The sequence below is a fragment of the Kogia breviceps genome, chromosome 1 (assembly GCF_026419965.1).
Source record: "Kogia breviceps isolate mKogBre1 chromosome 1, mKogBre1 haplotype 1, whole genome shotgun sequence".
Taxonomy (NCBI): domain Eukaryota; kingdom Metazoa; phylum Chordata; class Mammalia; order Artiodactyla; family Physeteridae; genus Kogia; species Kogia breviceps.
In genome coordinates this window covers 180,260,601-180,280,135 of record NC_081310.1, presented here as the reverse complement: position 1 = coordinate 180,280,135, position 19,535 = coordinate 180,260,601, and the positions used below count along the sequence as shown (strand labels likewise).

The 19,535-nt window shown below is 38.6% G+C and overlaps 1 protein-coding gene across 14 annotated transcripts in view; it reads left to right on the top strand.

The window, feature by feature from the left end:
* Window positions 1–19,535, top strand: part of PHACTR4 (phosphatase and actin regulator 4) — a 120,826-nt gene that overhangs the window by 70,462 nt on the left and 30,829 nt on the right. For 6 of the 14 annotated variants that reach the window (XR_010836623.1, XM_059036121.2, XM_067013701.1 and 3 more), the window contains one exon: window positions 19,472–19,499. The exons of 2 other annotated variants lie outside the window; for them this stretch is intronic. Coding sequence is in view for 7 of the 12 variants with exons in the window: in XM_059036054.2 (XP_058892037.1) it covers window positions 19,472–19,499 (28 nt within the window). In the remaining 5 variants the exon portion in view is untranslated. Of the gene's footprint in view, window positions 1–3,930; window positions 4,218–19,471; window positions 19,500–19,535 lie in introns of those variants that run through there. 6 more of the 14 variants (XR_010836622.1, XM_067013677.1, XM_059036083.2 and 3 more) reach the window with 2 other exon arrangements.

Below are 19,535 nucleotides of genomic sequence, written 5' to 3'. Positions count from 1 at the left end.
AAGGACAAAAACTATTCTTTTTAGTTCCAGCGCATTGCTGGGCACATAATCATTGATCAGGAAATCTCTGTCTGAATTCTGCTTGAGTGACTAAGAAAAGGCTGTTAATAGTGGAAGCAACATTTGAGCCAATTCTTAAAGGATGGGTAGGAGTTCCCTAGATGGATCTGGGTAAGAAATTCCAGGCCAAAGGAGTGGTTTGTACAAATAGATGAGACAATGAAGAGTTTACAAGTGACTAGCAAGGCTTTCTAATTTCCACATAGAATATGAGACATAGGTTATTAATTGTAGGATGTTATCTCCTATTCAGAGCCAGCCAGACTAGATTAGAGTTAGATGGTGGAATAAAGAATAGAAAGCTGCTCCCACCCGCAATTATATATAAAGAAGTTGAAAATTAGTCTTTTACTTGAATGTATCTGTGTCACCTGTTAATAATTTCTGTTGGTCAGCCTTTCCAAGAGGAAAGTGACTTTCTTCCCAACCTCTCACTAGAGCTCACTTCCTTGAGACATCTCATACTTAAAGTGGTATGCTGAATTAAGCTGAGGGAGATGTAATTGAAATAGCGAAGAGCTTACTCTCCTAGGTAAGCCAATTTATATTGGTACCTCAGCATAAAAGTACATTTAAATGGAAGCATTATACTTTTGTGATTGATCTTGCAGACTGTTTATTGACAATATAAAGCATGTTCTCACGTTAGTGTCTGATGTGCTGGCCAACAAAAAGTTTTTGAATTGTGTCACTAAAGGCTTGGAATGTTCAGCAGTGTTTGTTTAGAAACAGTTCTTCGATAAAATGAGACTGCTTGGGGGCTTCAATTGCTATCTAAATCTAAGCTGTACCTTAGATTCCTTTGCATATTAAACTTTATAAGGCCTTTTTTGCTCTTTCCCTAAATAAAATAGGAAGAGATTCACAAATTTTAATCTGTTACTTGCCCCATTCCTTGAGGCAATGAGCTATGGAAGAAAAGTACTCTAAGAAGAGAGTATCTTATTAGGTGACACTTAAGAGAGAGTTGTCTATTTCTTATAAAGTTGAAGTGAGAGTTACCTTTGCATTTCTAAAATGTAATACATGGAAAACTAGAATGAACACAAGGCCTTATTGTTAAATTTTAAAGCCATCAGTGGGCCAATACTTTCCCCTCTCCCTGCTTGTCTGCTTTTGTCGGCACAAAGTAAATATTGATTGTTAAAATGAAACTGAAACATGCTGGTTAGGGAACATGTGTTGGTTTGGTCCATAAGTGACAGAATTAGAATCTCTGAGAGATTTGTCATTGTTGTAGAGTGTGGACTTCCCTGGGAAATGAATATATCTTTAGGAAATAAATACTTCCTTGGCCGTTTATACAAGAGCCAAAGTGAGTCCTGGAGTTAGAATCAGGAATCTTGGGTTTTAGTCCTGTCTCTGAGCAAAGCATTTAACCTCTTGAACCCTCAATTTCCTTCTTCTGTAAAGAATAGGAGATTGAGCCAAATGATCACTAAGAATCCTTTTTCTAATCTTTGAGTTTATTGCTGCTTTCAAATACCCAAGATCAGCAGTGAGCCAAGTCAGGTTGGACATTTAAATTTGGCAGGTGGTAAACAGCAGCCATATGAGGATCCTTAAATCTATCTGTTCTACTCTTGCATAATTCTGTCAACATGAACTAGATTCTATAATACTTTTTCTGGGCTCTGTGTATGTATGTGTATGTGTGTTTAATGTGCCTGCTTTGAACTAATTCATGATAATACACACATCTGGGCTGTTCCATCTGCTTAATGTTTCTGTGCACCAACCTGATTGTGTTCAGACTTCCTCCTTGGCCTGCTTCTTCCAGTTTGCTCTCTGGATTCATGGTACAGAAATGTCATCCTCTTCCGTTTCTGACTAACCTCCTTGTAATGACTGGGTTTTCTGCCACGTACCATTGTCTGGCTGCCCCTGACCTGCCCTCTCCTTTTTTGACTTGTTTTTTTTTTTTTTTTTTTTTTTTAACTATAACAGCTGTGATAGGTATTGCTTGCATTTATTGAGAGCTTTCCATGTGCCAGGCACATTACAAAGTGCTTTATTTCTGTTCATGTCATTTAATGCCTTGTACTGGTAAGGTTATGCCCACTTCACGAATGAGGAAACTGAGGCTCAGGGAGGTGAAATAACTTGCCTAGTGTTAACACCTAGTGATAGATCTGGAATTAAAATTTTAGTCTGTCTCCAAAGCTCATCTTCTTAAACAATATGCCGTATTGTCTGCATGATGATGATAACTACAATATGCTGAGCACCTACTAGGTGCTGGGCAATGCATTTCCCACCTTTTGCTTCCCCATTTTACAGTAGTGGGTGGTGCTATTGCACATGATCTGCTTTTACGCTAATAAATGTAAGGGCCAGCTTAGAAGGAATTTCACATTCTTAGATTGGCGCAGTCTTTTAATGTAAAATTTCGCTGTTTTTTTCTTTTATTCTTTCCTATTTTAATGGTCAATGTCATAATTTTTTTTACCACTACCAGTACTAACAACTGAGTTTTGCCCAAGTGTACACTTTTTTTTTTCTTACTGATGCCTTAACATTGTTGTTTTCTTATTCCTTACCTTTGCTACTTTTTTACTCAAAAGCAGATAACAGAGATAAGATAATGGGGAAAGAGGAGCAGGTGCTAAGGAAAGGCAAAGGAAAAATCCAGATACCAGAAATCTTTCTGAAATCTCAGTTTGGAGAACAGAGGTTTTTTTTGGGTTTTTTTTGTTTTTTGCGGTACGCGGGCCTCTCACTGTTGTGGCCTCTCCCATTGCGGAGCACAGGCTCCGGACGCGCAGGCTCAGCGGCCATGGCTCACGGGCCCAGCCGCTCCGCGGCATGTGGGATCCCCCTGGACTGGGGCACGAACCCACGTCCCCTGCATCGGCAGGCGGACTCCCAACCACCGCGCCACCAGGGAAGCCCCGGAGAACAGAGTTTTAAACTAAAAGCTCAGTTTTAGGGGTAGCTGTCATTTGTTAATGGAATATTAGGGCTTTGACAAACACAGGATTTGACCTCAGTAGCCTTATTCTCATCTGATAATAGGGTAAATAATATATTCTTCACAATGCCTGTTTATTTGTGGTGATAATTAAAGGACATAGACAGTATAAAACTCCTTAATATAGTGCTCAAAATTGTTAGTTCCCCCTTTACCTTCAGATGTTAAATTCATCAAGCTATATCCTTAATATTTATATATATGGCTGTGTATAAATTACTTATATCTGAATAAAAAAGAAAAACCAGCATGCAGGCTGGCCCTTCCATTGCTGCATGTGGTTAGCTGATGCTGCCTATGTATTATATGCAGCACATAGGGCTACTCCCTATAGTTTTGTATTCCTCAAGATCATTATTGAACTTTAGCAGAAAGAGAAATATTGCATAATACCTTAAAAATATTTATTTCAAGTTTACTATTTTCGTAAGCAAAATTTTCAGAAATATTTCTTTTTATTTTTAGAAAGGTATATTTAATTTTACAATATTGTTCCTAATGTTATTAACTCCCAATACACAGATCTTATTCTGCTCTGAGTATGCCATTCACAGGCACAAAATACAGTTTTAGAGCAAACAGTGAAATGTCAGAATGGTCTGATTTTGAGGTAAGCCTGTATCTAAAATGTACCTTTGAATGGACTTCTGCTCCCATCGGCCTGCTTACACATAACCCTGATGTTTTTTGTGTGATTAAATTTACAAATTCTTTGGTAGACTCTTGAGCAGCCTCCCTTTCTTCGTGGCTATGAGTCTGGAAAGTTGTAACCCAGCTCAGCGTCAGAAAAAGTAGGTGTGGACTTTTAGGGCTGTGCCGCTCAGCAGCTAGAATGTGGTTGGCAGTCTCCTCCCCTTCCTGCACTTGAGCTCTTCACAGTGTGCACTCTGGAATGACAGGCATTCCTATGTGAAGAGAGCCAGCGTGAAGACATATTTGTGAGAAACACCAGTGCCTTGTCCAGGATACAGGGAAACAGAAACTCCTGCAGATTAACTGACTTCCTGCCATTTCCTGATGTCTGGCGGTGACACTGAGAGAGGAGTGCATGTCCCCTCCTTATGTGGATTTATCGTTTAAGAAAAGTTCACTTTGGTCGGGGACAATTTGTTGTTGTGAGACACATCAGACAGCGTAATCATGGGGCAAGCTGACATCTCCAGACCGGTAAATCCAGATGGAGTTGGTGAGTAATAGAAGGCAAAGAAACAAAATCTTGACAGAGGCAAGGCAGATCTGTAGGTGAAGTTGACTTATTTTATAGGAATTTGAATGGGAGGATTTTGATGTTTTAAACTTTGGGATGTTTATCACTTTTTGAAGAATAAATGAAAAAATAAGTTAATTTTTCATTCAGTTATATTAATTTACCACTCATAGTTGCGTTTTACTGGATCCTTTTGGACTTTTTAAAGATAATATTGCTAGTAAACCATTTGTTAATTTCTTGCCCTGGCAGAACATAAGTGCTACAGGAACTCATGTTTAGAAATCAATGGTGTTTTACTGCTCTTTGCAGGACTTGGGCAGCTGATGTATACATGTGGTATAGAATTAGAATTGTTGACTTCTATAAACAGGACCTGTTTTGTTTTGTTTTGTTTTGTTGGCTGCAGTGTGCGGGATCTTAGTTCCCCGACCAGTTCCACCAGGCCCCCTGAAGTGAAGCACAGAGTCCTAACCACTGGACCACCAGGGAATTCCCAACAGGACCATTTTTGAGATTTGACTTAATTTTTTAGACTCAATTATACATTTTCCAAATAAGTCTCAGGCTTTTTCCATTGTGCTGGTGTTTCCGTTTCTCATAAGGCAATACTTGGTATAAATATTTCTGAAGGCAGTGCTTTGCATCTGAAGTGTTATTGTCTCAGAGATAGCTGGAGACCAGGCTGATAAGTGTAGCCAGAGTTTCAAAGCATATAAGTGAAATGGAAGTCCACTGTCACTAAAACACAGTGGACTGTCTTATACAAAACCCCAACCTTGTGGGGTTTTGTATAAAATGAAGGTGGAAAGGTGGGAAAGATAGATTTAAGTGGATATTCATTAAAGGCTTCCTAAATATAAACAAAGTGGGGGAAAGCCTGTGAATCATTTCTTGACATTATACTTTTTTTTTTAAGATTTATACCTTTTTATACCTTCTCTTTGATTTATGAAGCAGCAGAAAACATATTCAGTCTCAGGGTGCTTTTTTTTTCCCCCCCAGAAATGAAAAATATTAGTGACTTTAAAGAAAACCATAAAGTGTGGGAACACAGGTAACACGCCCAAATGTGTTTCATGATGTAATGTAATTTCATTTCTAAAGGTATGTTTTCCCCTGAGAACTTGCCAGATGAAATTCCTACAAAGTACTTTTCATGTTTTATTGAAACTGAGGCACATGGATCGCAAAGTGAGTCATTCAGCCACAGATTTTTAGGACTGAAATCAGAACTTGACTTACTTTACTTTGATCACCAGGGCTGGGTCCATATCAATTCAGTAGCTCACTTGTTTTGTTTTGTTTTTATTTCCTTAATGAAATCATTCACATTGGGTTGGCCAAAAAATTCGTATGATGTTAACGGAAAAACCCGAATGAACTTTTTGGCCAACCCAATGACTAGAAAAGGGTATAGAGGAAAATATAAAGGACCCTCTGGGGCCTCTACTCAGCTTAAGAGATGAAATTAAAAACAGAGTTATAGGGCTTCCCTGGTGGCACGTGGTTGAGAGTCCGCCTGCCGATGAAGGGGATATGGGTTCGTGCCCCAGTCCGGGAAGATCCCACATGCCGCGAAGCGGCTAGGCCCGTGAGCCATGGCCGCTGAGCCTGTGCATCCGGAGCCTGTGCTCCGCAGTGGGAGAGGACACAACAGTGAGAGGCCCACGTACCGCACACACACACACAAAAACCAGAGTTATATCCCACCCCACCTCTCTCTCCATGCCTACATTCCCTTATGATGGCATTTTGCTTGTTTACTCCCAGAGGTAACCACTCTCTTGAATTTGGTAAATTCCCTTTGGGGCCATTAAATTCTCCTGTGGTTTCTACTACAAAGGTGGTTCTCTGTTAACAAGTCAGGATGTAAATCATGCTAGGCATTTATCTATGAGATGGAAATGAAAGGTCTTTGAAAAGCAAGAAATGGGTAAGCAGGTACAACGTACTAATGAGTGGTGATATTTATGAAGAATGCCCATTTAACCTCTATATACTAGACAAAAAATTTCATCTCAACAGATAAAGTTTCAAATTTTTTCTGCCTATTAAAAAAAAGTAGGGCTCATCATTCATCAATTTTTCCTTCTACCAATAACCCTAATAAAAGTCCTATGAAGTGGGGAGTTCCCTGGTGGCCTAGTGGTTAGGATTCTGGGCTTCCACTGCCACAATGCAGGTTCTATCCCTGGTTGGGAACTGAGATCCTGCAAGCCGTGCAGCGCGGCCAAGAAAAAAAGATTTACTGAGATAAAACTTTCAAATAATACGTTGTAGTTCTCAATCGACATAAAAAGCTATTTCTGTGTTCACTAGAATCCTTTACTATGTATCATATTAAAATGAACAGCTAAAAAAAAAAGAACAGCTGATTTAGCACATGTCCTTAAATTAGGCACAAGACCAAAGATATTTATTTATTTAGCTGAGCTGGGTCTTAGTTGCAGCACATGGGATCTTTAGTTGCAGCATGCGAACCTTAGTTGCGGCATGCATGTGGGATCTAGTTCCCTGACCAGGGATCGAACCCAGCCCCCTGCATTGGGAGCATGGAGTCTTAGCCACTGGACCACCAGGGAAGTACCAAGAATTTTAGTGAACTCTACCCAACCATTTAGGCTGGAACTTTCCTTCTCTCTCTACCTTTCCATTCCCCCTCTCTAGCTCTTTTTTTTTTCCCCCATCATATACCTTTCACTCAGTAATTAGCCTCTTTTTTCCCCACTTTTCCTTTGTATAAGAATATATTGCTTTAGGGGGTTCCTCTTCGGCCTCCTGCGTGAGGACCAAGGAACCCCGGTGCACCGGCTCCTAATAAACCTCTTGCGTGTTGCAACGACAAAAAAAAAAAAAAAAAAAAAAAAGAAGAATATATTGCTTTAAAAGATGTCATATTGTACTACAGGAGCTTCCAACCCCCAGGCCGCATACCAGTATCCCCATCACTCATATTACTGCCTGAACCATCCCCCACGCACCCCCCCATCCATGGAAAAATTGTTTTCCACGAAACTGGTCCCTGGTGACAAAAAGGTTGGGGACCACTTTTGTAATATTTCCTATTTCCTTCATTCCTTTTCCATCAGTATTCGATTCATTTTACTCTGAAATTTGTTGTTATGTGTTCTCCCACATGAGAATAGGAGTGGTTTTGGGAAAGGTGCTTTAGAAATAATTTTGTTATTTGGAGACAAAGTTAGTAAGGAGATTGCTGGATGAATAAATTTTAATATAGCTATAGAACAATATTAACATAGAAATAAATAATAGATGGATTAATTAAAAATAAACTTCTTCATGAGACTTGAAAGAAGAACACTTGGCATTATTTGGTCACCAGAATTATCAGAGACATTTCTCATACCTATCTAGATCTAAAAATAAATGCTTCTGAGAAAGAAGGAACAGGTACACTTCATGTAATCCAGGAATCAAGAGAAAGTGTTAGGGGTCTGTCATGAACTCCTTAAAGGATTTTCTGTTGAGTACCAATCAAAAATTATTATTCCCTCTTTCTGCTTCAGTAGATTTTCTGAATGGCCTATTGTCACAACAGTGTATTCCCTCTTTCTACTTGCAGATTAATTTTGATAGGTTTAAAGTTTTTTTCCATGAGAGAATATATTTTCTGGCACCTCACCTTAAAACCTTTCTCTCTTTAGAACTTTTATCAAAAAAGTATACATATCAAATTGCCAGAGTAAAGCAGCATCACTTCTTGAAGCAGTTACGGTCAAAGATCTATTTTCCCAGAGTTGGAACCTCAGACCTAATTGTACCTGCAGGTACAGAGAGAGACCTTCTCCCTGGCTATCTTCTTGAGTGCTTTGCCCAGTTCTATTTCCCAAAGGTCAGAACTATGCAGTATTTCCAAGGGAAGTTATGGGCCTGCTCTAGACAAAGCCTGCTTTGTTCATTAGTGGCAGGTTTTGCTTTCTGTAATTTTGTTGCAGTTTTCTAAAACAGTTTTTTAAATTCAATAATAATCCTCTTTCAGAAGGCAAAAATGAGTATAAGTGCAATAGTATAAGTACCATAAATTAGTGTTCTCCATTTACAGAGTTCTAATGCCGTTAAAATGATTGTGTAAAAGCAAGATCTGTTTCAAGCTAGATGGGCATAAAAGATAATTAAACAGAACCATTAGATTATAAAAGTAATTGGCCACAATATATTTAAGTCAAACCATTATGCTGTATACCTTAAACTTAAAAAAAAAAAAGATAATTGGTACCTCTTGATAATGGAGTATGTATCTCGTTGCACAAAGCTATGTATTTTTAAGTTTCGGACAATAACTGATTATTAAAAGTTTTGGGGGTAAAATGAGAGAAATTTATACACTTTAAATCTACACATTTTTTAAGACCCAACAAGGTATAAGAAATAGGTGTGGAACTAAGACAGTCCCAGTAATTTTGTTGCTTATTACTAAGGCTAGTGAAGGGGAGTGGGTAGTGAAGGCTATCTTGAAAACTAAGTTATCTGTCAACCACAATTGCTTGTGCCTTACCTTGCCTTCCAACGTGAATGACTAATTGGTTGTAAATCAGATTCTCAAATGAACTAGGTTTACCGTTTAACCCTGTTTTATCCCTTATCTCTAGCAAGTAATGTAGGTATAACGTATCTGTAGCAAATAGTTTATCTGAAGGTGAAAAGTGCTAAGTAATTTTTTAATAATACTATACATTTAGTTTAAAATCACCTCAAAAATTCATCTGGAACAACTAAACTTGAACTAAAAAACATTGAATTAAATGTTGACCAGGAAAAAACTGAAGGTTGAAGAAATAAACTGCTAGAACTCTGCATAACATGTGATATAAGAAACAAGCCTCTGAAATGTGAGGTGCTACAACTTGGAGGAGGGAGTAAGTAGTTTAAACACCGGGGCATAGTTTCAGGGTACTTCTCAAACTGGAAACTCCAAACTGTAATTAGTTATCTTCCTCTCCTAACCTCCACCCCCTCCAAAAGACACCAAGACCTCCAACTCTGTGACTTGCTTTCCTAGTGGCCTGCGGCTGCATGACTTCTTTGGAACACACAATCCTAAAACTAGCCAGCATTCTACACCCTGTTTTCTGGCAAACAAAGGGAAACGAGGGAAAAGCCACCTTGTTTTGGTTCTCATGGAAAACAGAATGGGACCATGAGGACATTTTAAATTCCATACTGAATTTAAATAGAAACAATGGGGTATCCAAATGTGACTCCAAGCCTGTATTTCTTCTGTCAAATTGGAAATGGGGGCTTCCCTGGTGGCGCAGTGGTTAAGAATCAGCCTGCCAGTGCAGGGGACACGGGTTTGAGCCCTGGTCCGGGAAGATCCCACATGCTGCAGAGCAACTAAGCCCGTGAGCCAGAACTACTGAGCCTGCGCTCTAGAGCCTGCAAGCCACAACTACTGAGCCTGCATGCCACAACTACTGAAGCCACGTGCCTAGAGACTGTACTCTGCAACAAGAGAAGCCACCACAAGGAGAAGCCCGCGCACTGCAACGAAGAGTAGCCCGCAATCACCACAACTAGAGAAAGCCCGCGCACAGCAACAAAGACCCAGTGCCGCCAAAAATAAATAAATAAATAAATTTTTAAAAATTGGAAATGGGAGGGAGATGGTCATAAAATCAGAATTGTTGAGAACAGATCTTTGGTTGATGTGCAGATTTGCTTATGAACAGTTTCAAATTCACCTCCCTAAGCCCTTTATTTATGAGTACGGAAACAATATTTGAGGTGTAATTGTATCATTAAAAATAAGAAAGATGGTTTCTCAATACCTGAGTATACTTTTTCTTGTGTAATTTATTCATCCATCAGTTTCTCTTTCTTTCTATTGCAGTTTTCTAAATGATGCAATTGAATTTTCTTGAAGTCAGACAAAAATTCACAGTAAGAAGCCTGAATAGTTTCAGTGGATCCAAGAATGCTACGGAGATTAGTAGCTTCAATTAGATCTAATCAGCCACTGCTATCAAGAATTTATGCATACTTTAAAACCCTTTATTCCACAGCTGAAAAGTTTACACCTGGTGAATTTAGATTACCGTTAAATTTGGTCTCTAGCTCCTTTATCACAAGATTGTACTCATGGTGAACATGGGTGGTATTCTTAAAAGAATGTAGGACTAGAAACTGTTGTTTGGGTGATCCAAATCTACTTACTTTAACATGTGTCACTGCTCCAAGAAAATGTCCTTGAATAGTTTAATTTGCTTAATACTTCAGACTATGATTTTTATGTAGGAAATAATTCTTTTTTTTTTTTTAATTTATTTTTAGCTGCAATGGGTCTTCGTTGCTCCACGTGGGATTTCTCTAGTTGTGGCGAGCAGGGACTACTCTGTGTTGCAGTGCGTGGGCATCTCACTGCGGTGGCTTGTCTTGTTGCGGAACACGGGCTCTAGGCACGCGGGTTTCAGTAGTTGTGGCATGCGGACTCAGTAGCTGTGCCTCGTGTGCTCTAGAGCGCAGGCTTAGTAGTTGTGGCACACGGGCTTAGTCGCTCCGTGGCATGTGGGATCTTCCTGGACCAGGGCTTGAACCCATGTCCCCTGCATTGGCAGGTGGATTCTTAACCACTGTGCCAACAGAGAAGCTGGGAAATAATTCATTTCTATAGGAACCTAATGTATAGAAAGAATTGTTTTGTTTTGTGTATTTATATATATTCTGGACTCTATTAACTGTCATGATTTGAAAGCTCCCACTTTCAAAGTAAATTTGTTTTTATTCTAATTATAAAAGCCATACATGTTCACTGTAAAATAAAAACACACAAAATATAAGAAGCTAGAAGAAGCACAGATATCCTGTAGTCCTATCATCAAATTATATTTACATTTTTGTTTAGTTCTTTCCATTCTCCTTTTTTTTTTGAATTTTTGAATTTTATTTTATTTATTTGTTTATACAGCAGGTTCTTATTAGTTATCTATTTCATACATATTAGTGTATATATGTCAATCCCAATCTCCCAATTCATCCCACCACCAACACCCCTCCCCCCTGCCCAACACTTTCCCCCCTTGGTGTCCATACGTTTGTTCTCTACATTTGTATCTCTTTTTCTGCCCTGGAAACCGGTTCATCTGTACCATTTTTCTAGGTTCCACATATATGCGTTAATATACGATATTTGTTTTTCTGACTTACTTCACTCTATATGACAGTCTCTAGATCCATCCACGTATCTACAAATGACCCAGTTTCGTTCCTTTTTATGTCTGAGTAATATTCCATTGTATATATGTACCACATCTTCTTTATCCATTCATCTGTCTATGGGCATTTACATTGCTTCCATGAACTGGCTGTTGGAAATAAGTGCTGCAGTGAACAATGGGGTGCATGTGTCTTTTTGAATTATGGTTTTCTCAGGGTATATGCCCAGTAGTTGGATTGCTGGGTCATATGGTAATTCTATTTTTAGTTTTTTAAGGAACTTCCATACTGTTCTCCATAGTGGCTGTATCACTTTACATTCCAACCAACAGTGCAGGAGGATTCCCTTTTCTGCACACCCTCTCCAGTATTTACTGTTTGTAGATTTTCTTATGATGCCCATTCTAACTGGTGTGAGGTGATACCTCATTGTAGTTTTGATTTGCAGTTCTCTAATAATTAGTAATGTTGAGCAGCTTTTCATGTGCTTCTTGGCCATCTGTATGTCATCTTTGGAGAAATGTCTATTTAGATCTTCTGCCCATTTTTTGATTGGGTTGTTTTTTTTTTAATATCAAGCTGCATGAGCTGTTTATATATTTTGGAGATTAATCCTTTGTCCGTTGATTGGTTTGCAAATATTTTCTCCCATTCTGAGGGTTGTCTTTTCGTCTTGTTTGTAGTTTCCTTTCCTTTGCAAAAGATTTTAAGTTTCATTAGGTCCCATTTGTTTATTTTTGTTTCTATTTCCATAACTCTAGGAGGTGGATCAAAAAAGACCTTGCTGTGATTTATGTCAAAGAGTGTTCTTCCTATGTTTTCCTCTAAGAGTTTTATAATGTCCAGTCTTACGTTTAGCTCTCTAACCCATTTTGAGCTTATTTTTGCGTGTGGTGTTAGGGAGTGTTCTAATTTCATTCTTTTACATGTAGCTGTCCAGTTTTCCCAGCACCACTTATTGAAGAGATTGTCTTTTCTCCATTGTATATCCTTGCCTCCTTTGTCATCGATTAGTTGGCCATAGGTGTGTGGGTTTATCTCTGGGCTTTCTATCCTGTTCCTTTGATCTATATTTCTGTTTTTGTGCCAGTACCATATTGTCTTGATTACTGTAGCTTTGTAGTATAGTCTGAAGTCAGGGAGTCTGATTCCTCCAGCTCCATTGTTTTCCCTCAAGACTGCTTTGGCTATTCAGGGTCTTTTGTGTCACCATACAAATTTTAAGATTTTTTGTTCTAGTTCTGTAAAAAATGCACTGGTAATTTGATAGGGGTTGCATTGAATCTTTAGATAGCTTTGGGTAATGTAATCATTTTCACAGTATTGATTCTTCAATCCAAGAACACGGTATATCTCTCCATCTGTTTGTGTCATCTTTGATTTCTTTCATCAGTGTCTTATAGTTTTCTGAGTACAGGTCTTTTACCTCCTTAAGTAGGTTTATTCCTAGGTATTTTATTCATTTTGTTGCAATGGTGAATGGGATTGTTTCCTTAATTTTTCTTTCTGATCTTTCGTTGTTAGTGTATAGGAATGCAAGAGATTTCCGTGCATTAATTTTGTATCCTGCAACTTTACAAATTCATTGATTAGCTCTAGTAGTTTTCTGGTGGCATCTTTAGGATTCTCTATGTATAGTATCATGTCATCTGCAAACAGTGACAGTTTGACTTCTTCTTTTCCAATTTGTATTCCTTTCATTTCTTTTTCTTCTCTGATTGCCATGGCTAGGACTTCCAAAACTATGTTGAATAATAGTGGTGAGAGTGGACATCCTTGTCTTGTTCCTGATCTTAGAGGAAATGCTTTCAGTTTTTCACCATCGTGAATGATGTTTGCTGTGGATTTGTCGTATATGGCCTTTATTATGTTGAGGTAGGTTCCCTCTGCGCACTCTCTGGAGAGTTTTTATCATAAATGGGAGTTGAATTTTGTCAAAAGCTTTTTCTGTATCTATTGAGATGATCATATGGTTTTTCTTCTTCAATTTGTTAATATGGTGTATCACATTGATTGATTTGCATATATCGAAGAATCCCTGGGATAAATCCCACTTGATCATGGTGTATGATCCTTTTAATGTGTTTTTGGATTCTGTTTGCTAGTATTTTGTTGAGGATTTTTGCATCTATATTCATCAGTGATATTGGTCTATAATTTTCTTTTTTTGTAGTATCTTTTGTCTGGTTTTGGTATCAGGGTGATGGTGGCCTCATAGAATGAATTTGGGAGTGTTCCTTCCTCTGAAATTTTTTAGAAGACTTTGAGAAGGGTGGGTGTTAACTCTTCTCTAAATGTTTGGTAGAATTCACCTGTGAAGCCATCTGATCCTGGACTTTTGTTTGTTGGAAGATTTTTAATCGCAGTTTCAATTTCATTACTTGTGATTGGTCTGTTCATATTTTCTATTTCTTCCTGGTTCAGTCTTGGAAGGTTATACCTTTCTAAGAATTTGTCCATTTCTTCCAGGTTGTCCATTTTATTGGCATAGAGTTGTTTGTAGTAGTCTCTTAGGATACTTTGTGTTTCTGAAGTGTCCATTGTAACTTCTCCTTTTTCATTTCTAATTTTATTGATTTGAGTCGTATCCCTGTTTTTCTTGTTGAGTCTGGCTAAAGGTTTATCAATTTTGTTTATCTTCTCAAAGAACCAGCTTTTAGTATTATTCACTTTGCTATATTGTTTTCTTTGTTTCTATTTCATTTATTTCTGCTTTGATCTTTATGATTTCTTAACTTCTACTAACTTTGGGTTTTGTTTGTTCTTCTATCTCTAGTTCCTTTAGGTATAAGGTTAGATTGTTTATTTGAGAGTTTTCTTGTTTCTTTAGGTAGGCTTGTATTGCTATAAACTTCCCTCTTAGAACCGCTTTTGCTGCATCCCATAGGTTTTGGATCATCGTGTTTTCATTGTAATTTGTCTCTAGATATTTTTTTATTTCTTCAGTGATCTCTTGATTATCTAGTAACGTATTGTTTAGCCTCCATGTGTTTGTGTTTTTTACGTTTTTTTCCCTGTAATTGATTTCTGATCTCTTAGCATTGCAGTCAGAAAAGATGCTTGATATGATTTCAGTTTTCTTAAATTTACCAAGGCTTGATTTGTGACCCAAGATGCGATCTGTCCTGGAGAACATTATTCTGTGTGCACTTGAGAAGAAAATGTAATCTGCTGTTTTGGGGTGGAATGTCCTATAAATACCAATTAAATCTATCTGGTCTGTGGTGTCATTTAAGACTTGTGTTTTCTTATTAATTTTCTGTCTGGATGATCTGTCCATTGGTGTAAGTGAAGTGTTAAAGTCCCCCACTATTATTGTGTTACTGTCGATTTCCTCTTTTCTAGCTGTTATCAGTTGCCTTGTGTATTGAGTTGCTCCTATGTTGGGTGCATATATATTTATAATTATTATATCTTCCTCTTGGATTGATCCCGTGGTCATTATGTTGTGTCCTTCCTTGTCTCTTGTAACATTCTTTATTTTAGAGTCTATTTTATCTGATATGAGTATTGCTACTCCAGCTTTCTTTTGATTTCCATTTGCATGGAATATCTTTTTCCATCCCCTCACTTTCAGTCTGTATGTGTCCCTAGATTGGAAGTGGGTCTCTTGCAGACAGCATATATATGGGTCTTGTTTCTGTATCCATTCAGCGAGCCCATGTCTTGGTTTAGCATTTAATCCATTCATGTTTAAGGTAATTATCGATATGTATGTTCCCTTTACCATTTTCTTAATGTTATGGGTTTGTTTTTGTAGGTCCTTTGCTACTCTTGTGTTTCCCACTTAGAGAAGTTCCTTTAGCATTTGTTGTAGAGCTGGTTTGGTGGTGCTGAATTCTCTTACGTTTTGCTTGTCTGTAAAACTTTTGATTTCTCTGTCGAATCTGAATGATATCCTTGCCAGGTAGAGTAATCTTGGTTGTAGGTTCTTAACTTTCATCACTTTAAATATATCATACCACTCTCTTCTGGCTTATAGAATTTCTGCTGAGAAATCAACTCTTAACCTTATGGGAGTTCCCTTGTATGTTATTTGTCATTTTACCCTTGCTGCTTTTAATAATTTTTCTTTGGCTTTAATTTTTGTCAATTTGATTACTATGTGTTTTGGCGTGTTTCTCCTTGGTTTTATCCTGCCTGGACTCTGTGCTTCCTGGACTTGGGTGGCTATTTCCTTTCCCATGTTAGGGAAGTTTTCGACTATAATCTCTTCACATATTTTCTCAGGTCCTTTCTCTCATCTCCTTCTGGGACACCTATAATGTGAATGTTGTTGTTTAATATTGTCCCAGAGTTTTCTTAGGCTGTCTTCATTTCTTTTCATTCTTTTTTCTTTATTCTGTTCCACAGCAGTGAATTCCACCATTCTGCCTTCCAGGTCACTTATCCGTTCTTCTGCCTCAGTTATTCTGCTATTGATTCCTTCTAGTGTATTTTTCATTTCAGTTATTGTATTGTTCATCTCTGATTGTTTGTTCCTTAATTTTCTAGGTGTTTGTTCTTTAATTCTTCCAGGTCTTTGTTAAACATTTCTTGCATCTTCTCGATCTTTGCCTCCATTCTTTATCCAAGGTCCTGGATCATCTTCACTATCATTATTCTGAGTTCTTTTTCTGGAAAGTTGCCTATCTCCACTTCATTTAGTTGTTTTTCTGGGGTTTTATGTTGTTCCGTCATCTGGTACAAAGTCCTCTGCCTTTTTGTTTTGTCTAACTTTCTGTGAATATCCCATTCTCCTTTTTAATGTATATTATAGTTTAGGTAATGCAGTGCATGTAGCTTCCTACTCTATTTTTAACCTATATTTGAAAAAATATGTGCATGGCCCTGGCCCCTATTCTAGTTCTAAATAATACCTAGTTAGGGACTTCCCTGGTGATCCGGTGTTTAAGAACCTGCATTCCAATGCAATGGACATGGGTTCAGTCCCTGGTTGGGGAACAAAGATCCCACATGCCGCAGGGCAACTAAGCCTGCATGCTGTAGAGCCCACACGCCACAGCTAGAGCTAGCCCCCGCGCCGCAACAAAAGATCCCACATGCCGCAACAAAGATCCCACATGCCGCAACTAAGACCCAACATAGCCATATAAATAAATAAATAAATATTTTTAAGAAAAATAATAGGAACTTCCCTGGCAGTCCAGTGGTTGAGACTTTGCCTTTCAATGCATGGGGTACATATTCCATCCCTGGTCAGGGAGCTAAGATCCCACATGCCTCGTGGCCAAAAAACCAAAACGTAAAACAGAAGCCATATTGTAACAAATTCATTAAAGACTTCAAAAATGGTTCACATCAAAAAATAAATAAATAGAGACTTCCCTGGTGGCACAGTAGTTAAGAATCCGCCTGCCAATGCAGGGGATACAGGTTTGATCCCGGGTCTGGGAAGATCCCACATACCACGGAGCAACAAAGCCCGTGCACCACAGCTACTGAAGCGACCTGCATGCCGCAGCTACTGAACCCACATGCTGCAACTATGAAGCCCACATGCTTAGAGCCCATGCTCCACAACAAGAGAAGCCACCGCAATGAGAAGCCCGTGCACTGCAATGAAGAGTAGCCCCCACTTGCTGCAACTAGAGAAAGCCCGCACATAGCAACAAAGACCCAACACAGCCAGAAAGGAAGGAAGGGAGGGAGGGAGGGAGGGAGGGAAGAAGGAAGAATTAGGTTATGTGCAGAGAATGTCTGCCTCTGTCTCTTTTAACATGCAAAAGTTTTCCAGATAGTAATCTGGAATTGCATTTAACAAGCTGACTAATCAAAAGAATTGCATGGGAAATTTTTAAAAAACAGATTTTTAGGTCCCAGCTCCTGGAGATTCTGTGTTTTGAAAAGGCAAATGGGCTGATTCCAAGTATTTGGAACAGATTTGGGTGTCACGGAAATAATGTTCTGTTTGTCATGAAAGTGTGGAGGGGAGAAGGGGAAGGAAAGGAGAATGTGAGAATATAAGAATATGAATGAATGAATTTGGGATGATAACTGGGTCAGGACTTGGTGTGGCTGAACGTCACTGCCTGATGCAGGAGGCATACCAGTTTCTAAAAGTTTTATGGACATGAAGATTACACATATTTTCATAAAGCGTCAAAGAAAAAAAGTACTGCTCTCTTTGCTTTTTGTATTCAGTGCCTTGATGGCAGATGCATTCATTTTTATTGTAAGCTGTTGGTATTTTCCACACACACTGTGACTTAATATAAACTGAACTTATTTTGAGTTCATATGCTAACAGGCATAAATATGTTTGAAAAAGGGGGCTTCCCTGGTGGCGCAGTGGTTGGGAGTCCGCCTGCAAATGCAGGGGACACAGGTTCGTGCCCTGGTCCAGGAAGATCTCACATGCCGCGGAGCGGCTGGACCCGTGAGCCATGGCCGCTGAGCCTGCGCATCCGGAACCTGTGCTCCGCAACGGGAGAGGCCACAGCAGTGAGAGGCCCATGTACCACAAAAAATATATATATATATGTTTGAAAGAATATCATGATTTTCTTGTTTTGAATGTATAAGAGAAAGAGGACACATAAATATGTTGTTCAGTATAATGCATAACTAAAAGGGTTGAACTGAATCCTACTTTAGAAGGTGATTAGATATCCAAGAAGATAGTGGAAGCAGGCTAGATTGGATATATTTCATTTTAGGACTTTACAGACAGGAACTTTTCTGTGAATATGTTACCACCTAACATTCCTAAAGTTTTTGGCTATTTTTCTTTGTAAAAGCATCACATAGCACTTAATAACCTTTACTTTCATACTGTTAGTTTGGGGTTTTGTTTGTTTGGGTTTGGGTTTTGTTTTTTTATATTATCTTCCCTATTACTTTTAACCAAACAGGCATTTTCCTGTGTGTCTTTTGGAACTCAGTGAATTTCACTGAGTGGGTGGGTTAGCAAGAGATTTAAAGTTTCAGTCCTTCCTTGTCTCTGTAAGGAAGGCTACTATTTGAGAATGAACAGCTTATGATACTTACCTCCATTTCTGAAACTGTTACCATTAACATATGTTAAATATCAATGTTATGATATCATGAATGCTCTGAAATGTGTCCAGGTCTCATTGACATTCCATAATTGGTAGAATACTGTCTTAGTTAAAGCACTCGTTCTCGGGCTTCCCTGGTGGCGCAGTGGTTGAGAGTCCGCCTGCCGATGCAGGGGACACGGGTTCGTGCCGTGGTCTGGGAAAATCCCACATGCTGTGGAGCGGCTGGGCCCGTGATCCATGGCCGCTGAGCCTGCGCGTCCGGAGCCTGTGCTCCGCAACAGGAGAGGCCACAACAGTGAGAGGCCCGTATACCGCAAAAAAAAAAAAAAAAAAAAAAAAAAAGCACTCACTTTTAAAAACAGTACCATGTGTTCACTCTAGTGCCACTCTTGGCGGTCCATCCCAGGGTACCACTGAGGGGAAATTGTTAGGACAGGAGTTATTCTACATCTCTAGCAACCAAACTTTAAAAAATATGATCCAATGTTATAACCATGATCTATTGCATTTCATGTAAAGAATTAAAGTAGTTGAGACCCAAGATGCCCTCAAGTAAAGAAAAGAGTCACTGTCCTGTTATCTTCATCTGTTGCACTTCAGGAACCAGACCCCCTATTTTGCCTGTGTCATCTTAGGCATAGCAAAGTAATGCATCAGCAGCCATTGCTGCAGTTGCTCTGATAATTACTGTTGTGTAAATCTTACCTTTATCAACGGACTTCCCTAGACTCAGCATTTATCAACTGAAAAAAGATTGAATTTGTCAAGTGTTTCTTTAAAAAAGTTAATGCTTGTTGATTGTGTATTTTCTCTTATGAAAAAATATCTGTTGAATTAAAAGAGATTTTTTTTAGTGTATATATTATGCCCCTTTGTCCCCACCACCTCCAAATGCATTATTTGCTTCAAATATGAAATTGTTTACAATAAACATGTTAACTTATTACATGTGATTATACAGTATGTGGTCCTTGATGTATTTCTGTAAAGTAAAGGTCCCAATTTAATTCCAGGATTGTTATTCCACATGACTCTTTTTTTCTTCTCCTCTAGACTTCTCCAAAGAACGCTGGGACAGTAGGTGGAGTGCAAAGTTGTATTGTGTTGCCTTCCTGCT